This window comes from Apodemus sylvaticus, chromosome 10, assembly GCF_947179515.1.
Source record: "Apodemus sylvaticus chromosome 10, mApoSyl1.1, whole genome shotgun sequence".
NCBI classification, from domain to species: domain Eukaryota; kingdom Metazoa; phylum Chordata; class Mammalia; order Rodentia; family Muridae; genus Apodemus; species Apodemus sylvaticus.
Window position 1 is genome coordinate 94739935 of NC_067481.1, and position 7846 is coordinate 94747780.

General features: G+C 47.5%; 2 protein-coding genes across 3 annotated transcripts in view; one reads left to right on the plus strand and one right to left on the minus strand.

The window, feature by feature from the left end:
* Nucleotides 1-3248: 3248 nt before the first annotated feature.
* LOC127695434 (hemoglobin subunit alpha-like) lies at nucleotides 3249-4053 on the plus strand. Its single transcript, XM_052197587.1, has 3 exons — nucleotides 3249-3395; nucleotides 3501-3705; nucleotides 3843-4053. The coding sequence occupies exons 1-3, from the start codon at nucleotides 3304-3306 to the stop codon at nucleotides 3969-3971; spliced, it is 426 nt and encodes a 141-aa protein (XP_052053547.1). The 5' UTR covers nucleotides 3249-3303; the 3' UTR covers nucleotides 3972-4053.
* A 663-nt stretch (nucleotides 4054-4716) lies between these two features.
* The window catches only part of Luc7l (LUC7 like), a 32354-nt gene continuing 29224 nt past the window's right edge, over nucleotides 4717-7846 (minus strand). For both annotated transcript variants that reach the window (XM_052197567.1, XM_052197568.1), the window contains one exon: nucleotides 4717-7846. This exon is cut by the window's right edge and continues 1209 nt beyond it. The gene's annotated coding sequence lies outside the window, so the exon portion shown is untranslated.

The window sequence follows — 7846 nt, forward strand, 5'->3', positions numbered from 1 at the left end:
AAGTTCCCAGTATAAGGCATGACTCTCCCCCTATTGAGCAGGCTTCCATCCAATTAGCTGTAGGTTACTGCCAAGAATGAGCACCCCACTGCACCCTGGGGCTACCTTGCCATGCTGGTCAAAGCTGTGGCCCACAGGTAGGATAGCTCTGTAGAACCATTGGCTGCATGCCTCCCTTGGCAGTCTGCATAGCACCTTTCAGGACTATGAAGGCCAGTCCTCAGTGAGGAAGCCTTCAGGTCAGATCCAGCATGAATCCTCTGCGTCCCATCTCCAAAGTGCAAGGTGTCACATAATTTTAGTCAGAGCAGTGAGAGATCTGTCAGTTCAAGCCCTGCCTGGTCTAAAGAGCAAGTTCCAAGCCAGTGAGACCCTCTCTTAAAAAACAAACAGAGCAGTGAGTATGTGTTTGTGTTCTGCATCCTGGAGCAGCCCAGCAGAGCTTACTGCCTGTGCAGACACAGGCCGGGCAAAGATGCCTTATGCACTGCAGTCTAAGTGCAAGTACAAGATGCAGCTGGTCAGAAGGGAGTCTGCGCTCTGCTCTCAGCACAGAAGCTTCCCTCCTGAGATTCCCCTCTGCTTCCCTGGCTGTTAGCAGCATCCAGAAGAACTCTGGTCCTGACTTTCAGGCCATTGGGTCTAGGTTGGCATCTCAGTCTGCCTGGCTATGGTGTTCTGGAATGTGATCTAGCTTTCCAGGCTTTTAGAGGAAGGAGTCAGCCTAAGTTGCACTGGATACAGCTTCCCAGAGGGTGGCGAGGACCACATTCACTAGATTCGTGGCAAAGAGCACCCTCAATACCTAGGCAGTTTCTTCCTCTCCCTGTGACTTCTTTCCTTACAGTTCACTCATCTTCATTATCTTGCAATTATGTATATGCATGTTTCTATGTATGCCATATGTGTGTGTGTGTGTGTGTGTGTGTGTGTGTGTGTGTGTGTGTACACACCTGCGCATGCCTATGAAGGTCACGAGTGGGTGTGAAATCCCCGGAAGCTGAAGCTGCTGTTACAAGTAGTTTGGATCCACCTCACCTGGGTCTGGGGAACCAAACTCAGGCCCGCAGGAAGGGCAGCAAGCATCCTCCAGTGCTGAGTCATGCCTGCAGCCACGTCATTTTTATTTGTGTGTAGAAAAACACATCAGCAATAAACTGAAGTCCAGACAAGCATTCATACCATTCTGTGTTATCAATAGGGAGAGTCTCTCTGTCATATCTCTCTACCCAGAAAAGGCCCAAATAAACGTTGGGGCTGAACCCAGTATCTTCACTAAGTTTAAACAAAGATGAGTCTGAAGGAAAGGAGGGTTGAAGGAAAGGAGGGAGAGAAAGGGAGGGTAGAGGATGGGAGAGAAGGACAGGGAGGAGTGGAGGAAGGATAGGAGCAAGAGAAGATTCCTAAGACTAAGACACCCTCTAAGAATCTCAAGGAGAGTTATGCTGTAGACATATCTACTGGGGACGGGCACCTCAGGATCCGATGTCCTCTGTGCTTTGACCACTCGTGGTTTTCCATAATGATCTTCATGTGTTATACAGAGAAGCCTCTTTGATGAGTGCTGAGACCACCAAGGCAAGAAGCAGCAGATATATTCGTCAACACAGCAGGCCACCTAGATAACATTTCTACTCTCATGTCAGCCCAGTGTTCCCTCCTTTTCCAGGAGCTACATGAGAACCCATTAACTCTGAGGTGACTGTTGTCTGGGCAGGGGAGTGACCTGGGTTCTGAGGTAGTGTTGTTCCTTCACCTAATAGCAGACAACCTCCTTGAGGTAGGTATCAACAGCCACTGACTTATGCTTGCTTTCCCCATAGTTCCTAAGCCCAGCATGCCTGTAAGTATGACCAACAACCTGGTTTATTCACACCTGAGGTTCACACCTCCATGGACAAGCTGTTTGCTGCTGTGAACCTCCAGGTACCATAAACCTCTGACTAGTAACACAGACCTCATTCTTTTGGCTCAAAAACATGCCCAACATCCCGTTCTGCGCCTGCCTCTCTTAGTATGAATAACATATATGTATGCCTGAGTTGTTTCTGTCCCTGACATGCCAACGGAATGTATAGTCAAAGTGTCTTGTCCCAGGGACCTTTCTGAAGCTGCAGTAAGGGAGAAGAGCATACAAACTAGATCACAGCAGAACAATTGCACACACCTAAGAGGAAGAAAATATATGGGTGTAGGGGGAGGGAAGAGAAAAAAAAAGAGAAAAAAGAAAAAGAGAATGGATAGCCATTTGGATTCCCCAGATGATTTTTTTTTAATGTTATCTCAGTTAGGGAGTTGGTCTCTCAGCTGTCTCCCTCACCCAAGTCAAGGAAGTTAGAACTGAGGCCCAGGACTTTGCACTGAGCACTGCCTCTGGCTCTTATTGTCTGTTTACTTTTGCAGTGCTGGGGACTGAAGCCAGAACCTTCCTCAGGCAAAGGGAACAAACACTCTGCTATTCACTTACACCCAGCTTCTGTCTTATTGTTTGCTTGTCCTAGAATCAAGGGGGGGGTAGGGGCGGGGTGGTGGCTGCAGCGTGTGTGTGTGTGTGTGTGTGTGTGTGTGTGTGTGTGTGCGCGCGCGCATGCACGGGCGCCTGCCAGGACCTGAGGCTCTCCATGTGTGACATCAAACCCAGCCTTCAGCATTTCCTTATCCATCCCTGGCAGCACTGGGCAGCTAAGATGCAAGACTTTAGGAAGCGTCTGGTGACCTGCTCCTGCGGTTCCCTGTATCCAGAAGGCTCAGCTAGGACAGTCACTTGAGCCAACGGCCTCAGGCCAGTCTAGAAGCTAGAACAAGACCTGATCCCAGAAAAAGACAAGAAAGGAGGAACCAGGGCAGGAGAGAGTGGACAAAGAGGAAGAGAGAGGGAAGAAAGGAGAAAGACAGGAGCGAGCTCCTCTGTGGTCACCAGCATCTTAGCCTTTTGTCAGAACCAGGGTGAAGCCTGGGGCTGAGGCCAGAAGCAGGGTGTGGGTTAGGAGGGAGAGTGTGAAACTGGGTCCCAGCGGGAGGAGGGGCGGGGTGGGCACTGTTTGTTTTGAGGGATTTGCTTCTCTGCCCATGCCAAGTCTTCCCAAACACCTGTCACTGGAGGCATAGGAAGGGGTAAAAAGCACCCAGGGGAGACAGAGCTGGAACCGGAGGCTCTTGTGGGCCTTTACAAGCTATGCTGGGCAGAGCACAGCAAGCCGTTGAGAACTGCCCAAAGGGCGTATCCCAAGCAGTGAAGATATATAAGTGCTGCTTATTTCAGGTCCCACAAACTTCTGATTCTTATAGACTCAGGAAGCCATCATGGTTATCTCTGCGGAAGACAAAGCCCAACTCAGGGTTCTCTGGGACAAGGTTGCTGGTCGCGAAGACTATGGAGCAGAAGCCATAGGGAGGTGAGATCAGGACACTGTTCTGTGAGGGTCACAGCATCCAAAACAGACCTGGTGCTCAGGGGGCAGCTCCTAACTGTGCTTTCCTGCACTTCTCTCTCCTCACAGGATGTTCGAAACCTTCCCCCCCACCAAGACCTACTTCCCTCACTTTAATCTGGGCCAGGGCTCCCCCCAGGTAGAGCTTCAAGGCAAGAAGATAATTGATGCGCTGACTGATGCTGTAAACAACATTGATGACCTCCAGGGCACCCTGTCAGATCTCAGCGACCTGCATGCCCACAAGCTTCGTGTGGATCCCATCAACTTCAAGGTGTGTTTTTGGACCTAGCAGTGGGCATTTGGGACCTGTAGAGGCCTTGAGGTCCCTGTACCCAGGGCAGGGAACATAGTGGTTCCTGGGAGTAGAGGCAGCAGGGTGGCTACTATGGACAGACCCTGTCTCTGCAGCTCCTGAGCCACTGCCTGCAGGTGACCTTGGCTAAGAACCTCCCTGAGGAATTCACCCCTGCGGTACATGCCTCGGTGGACAAATTCCTTGCCTCTGTGAGCACTGTGTTGACCTCCAAGTATCGTTAAGTTGCCTCCCTCAGGGAGGCCCTTCTTCCCTTCCTTGCATCTGTACCTCTTGGCCTTTGAATAAAGCCTGAGTAGGAAAAAGCCTGCGTGCCTGGTTCTGTTTGCAAAGGTGTCAAGCCTCTAGGTCGTAAGATTATTTTGTTGCTACTTCAGAACTATTATTTTATTAGGAATTGTAAATACTTGATATGCAGGTTACTTTACACAGGACCGCAAAAGACTCACAACCTGCAGGCTGAAAACCACTTCTCTAGGCCCTAGTCTAGCCTGGGTCCCTATGCTGAGGAAGGCCAGGCAGTAAGGAAAGGGAAGACCAAGTGAACCTTTCCATGGGGCTCTGGATAACCACTGGCCTACAGTGCCTCGTTTCTTTCACTCCTACCCTTGGTATCACATCAGCTTCAACACGAATTTACTGGAATGCAATTTCTCCCCCAACTGTTACCTTTCATTTCATTCACACAGGTCAGAGGTGGAAGTCTAACCAAATGCTTCTTTAGATGTAAATCTACCCTGCAGAGCAGGCCCTGGATTATCAGGCTCAGTACCAATACATCCAGTCTTAGAGGCCATATAGTTAGAGTTTAGGGCTATACAGTGAGACTCATTCTCAAAAGACAGACAAAAACAAACCTTGGTGGGTTTGAATCCAGCCCAGAACTACAAAGTCAGGGTTCTCAGTAACTCTGAGCAGTCACAGCAGTGTTTCCCTGGGCCCATGAGTGACACAACATCCCACACGAGCGACCGAGGGAAGGTTTATTTGGTTCACAGTTGAAGGGTACAGTCCTGTGATGGGAAGTCATGGCTGCAGGAACTTAAGGCAGCTGGTCACATTGCATCTGCAGTCAGGAAGCTCTTGCCCTCCTTTTTATTCAGTCTAGGACCCAGCATATAGCATGGTGCAGCCCACATTCTACGTGGGTGTCTCAAGGAAACACCTGCATGGCACACCCAGGGGTGTGTTTGCATGATACTATGCCCATCGAGTTTAGCATGTTAACCATCACTGTGAGTAACATGCTGCTTACACTCTGAATGGAGTATTTTTTACCCATAAAAGTAATGGGATTCCATCACACAACTGAGTTTTATAGAAACTTTGAGTGGAAGAAGCCAACACACAAAAGGCCATCCAGTGTATGAGTCCATGTTTGTGAAATATCCAAATGAGCAAACTATAGACAGAAAACAGGTTCCTGGTTGCCAGGGGCTTCAGGAAGAAGCTGGACAGTTCCAACTGTGGGTTGAAGTTTTCTGTCTGGATGAAACATCCTGCAACTTGGTTATCAGTGATGACTGCACAACACTCATACTTATACACATCAGAAGTGGCTAAAATGGTAGTCTGTTATAAGAAGCTTTGTTGCATTTTGCTATCACTGGAATACATCACAGCATTCTATAAACTGTTCTGAAAAGAACATGTGCTAGGAGTCACAGACAGTATCTTGAGAATTAGTTTCATTTTAGCAGTAATTTAAATTTAGACCCAAGAAGTGTGTTAAGAACTCAGTAGGTAGAAGACACTGACAAATTACACATTAAAATTCAGTGTATTCTAATAGTGCATGCCAGGTATAAAAAAAAGTGAGGCTTTAGAGTCCAGGTAAGCTTAAAGCTTCCAGGTAACTATTTAACACAGCTAACTTTGTTTAAAAAAATAAATAAATAAATAAAATAAAAAAGAGCTCACACATTCTAGGACCAGACTGCAGAACAAAGCCAAACGGCTGACAACTGATCCTGCTGTTGGGGACCCCATCAAGATAAACAAGCTTTCCCAGAGCTTCCTGAACCATTTGTCACTTGTTAACCTTCACCTGGCCCCACTCTGGATACTTCTGTCCTACCATGCAGGCCTTGACAGTGACATTCCTGAGCCACATTACTCAGGTACTGACTTCCAAGTACTGTTGAACTTGGGTCCTCCAAGGGGCACAGCCTGCATCTCCTCTCATGTTCAATGCAATGGGCCAAGTTCCAAGTAGCATAGATCCCCCAAGTGAAGACCCGGCCTTTTACCTGTCACAATGACTGTGGGACATTGGGAAATTCAAGAAGCCTCCAACAAGAGGTCTAGGGTTATTCACCACAAATACGGAGGCTGGATTTGGCCACCCTGAGCAAATACTGCAGCTTTTGTCCCTCAGAAAGCAACAGGCCAGCACTACAGGTCCTATACGTGCAGGAGTAGTCTTGTTTGATTAGACTCTCTCTAGAGATGCTTCAAGTTCACCCTCCTGTTTTCAGATCCTGGACGGGCTGGGCCTAATTTACTGATAGGCCTCTTCTCCCCTGTGGGTGCTGGTAGATGCCCTGTACATCTAAAACAGTTTCAAAAACAAGGACAGTGCCACCTACTGGCACAAAGATGACCTACATGAGACAAGACAAAAATAACTTCCATTATCAGGAAGGCTTGTGGTAAAAGCACTATATAGGCTGACTCCAGAAATTGTGTCTACAGGCCCAGTGCCTATCACATAGACAAGGGAACCAGGAGCTACCCAACCCAGTTTTCCTCTGGTTTTAGAGGGAAAGTAATGCCTTATTCCAGCCTAAGAATCAATCACGGTCATTGCAGAAACCTAATTTAAACTGCTTCCCCCATTTGCTATCTCTTAGATATATATGTCCTGTACACCCACCATCATTACTAACACAAGTCAAACACAAGTCCTGATTGACCAAGTAAAAGAAATCGTGAAATTATCTGCCAGAGCACATGTATGACATGGAGAAAGCAGTGTGGATTTGAGAGAAGCATTATAATTACCGGTCAGAATTGTGACTTCTTCATTCAGTGGGCAACACCGCAGGCCTAGAAAGAACAAGAGGGTGCAGGAAGGGTCTATCTCCTCTATCCTCCTATATATATAGGTATCCTCCTATACCCTGGCCTGGGGAGACTGGTTACTGGGTTTTTGAAAACTACTGGCTCTCCAAGTTCCTCAGCTTGGAGGCTTGCTCTGGAACCTAACCAGTACCTGTCCCGGGCCCTCAGGCTAATCTATGATTAATGGTAGACCCTATGATTTCTTGCATAATGGCCAGTGACGCCGCCACCACCACAAACACATCTCTTGTTATCTATGTTCACCTAAATTACAGAAAACTTCAATTAAGGAAAGTTAACAAAACATCAAGAGGCAGAGTGAAGTGGATCTGAGTTTGAGGCCAGCTGGTACTACAATGAGTTCAGGAAAGCTGGGGCTAGAGAACCCTGTCTCAGAAATAAAAAAAAAAGAAAACAAAAACTAAGCATCTAGGCAAGTTGGGACAGTGTTAGTAACAGCTACTTAGGACTGAGACAAAAGTGCTCTGAGTCCTGAAATCCCAGGTCTGCCCAGGCAAGACTGTCCTTCCAGAAAAAGTTCAAAAAACAACAAAAAAATTTTGCCACGACGTCCTTGTAAAAATCACCCTCCACAAGAGACTGCAGAAAGTGGGAGTTCTGCAGCTCTGAGGAAGCTGACCACTCAAAAAGATGCTACCTAAGCAGGAGGTCTGCCTATTGTACCCAGTAGCTGTATAGCATGTGAGCCCAGGGATTATCCTGTGGGTACTACAGACCATGGCACAGAATGTTTCCACTAACTTTACTCTGTGATAAAACAATGCAAAACAGCTGTTTCTCCATATACACATTTAAAGAGAGTAAGGGATCCAAAATGGACATATGGATGTTGGCTCTAAGGTTAGGTCTGTCCAGTTAAGGCCCAAAATAGTCCAGGAAACAAAATGTACCCAGCATAATAAGTGGACACTGCTAGTCAAAATGTCTACTTGGGGCCCAAGAAGCCCAGGTACACACCTTATTCCAGGAAGACTGCAGAGGAGAGCTAAAAACTGAGCCCCACCTGGAGGCCAAG

What these genes read in the sequence shown, in the direction of transcription:
- LOC127695434 (XM_052197587.1), top strand. Translation starts at nt 3,304, where the DNA reads ATGGTTATCTCTGCGGAAGACAAAGCCCAACTCAGGGTTCTCTGGGAC. An exon ending in GGAGCAGAAGCCATAGGGAG is followed by an intron (nt 3,396 to 3,500) that starts GTGAGATCAGGA and finishes CTCTCCTCACAG; the next exon opens with GATGTTCGAAACCTTCCCCC. An exon ending in TGGATCCCATCAACTTCAAG is followed by an intron (nt 3,706 to 3,842) that starts GTGTGTTTTTGG and finishes CTGTCTCTGCAG; the next exon opens with CTCCTGAGCCACTGCCTGCA.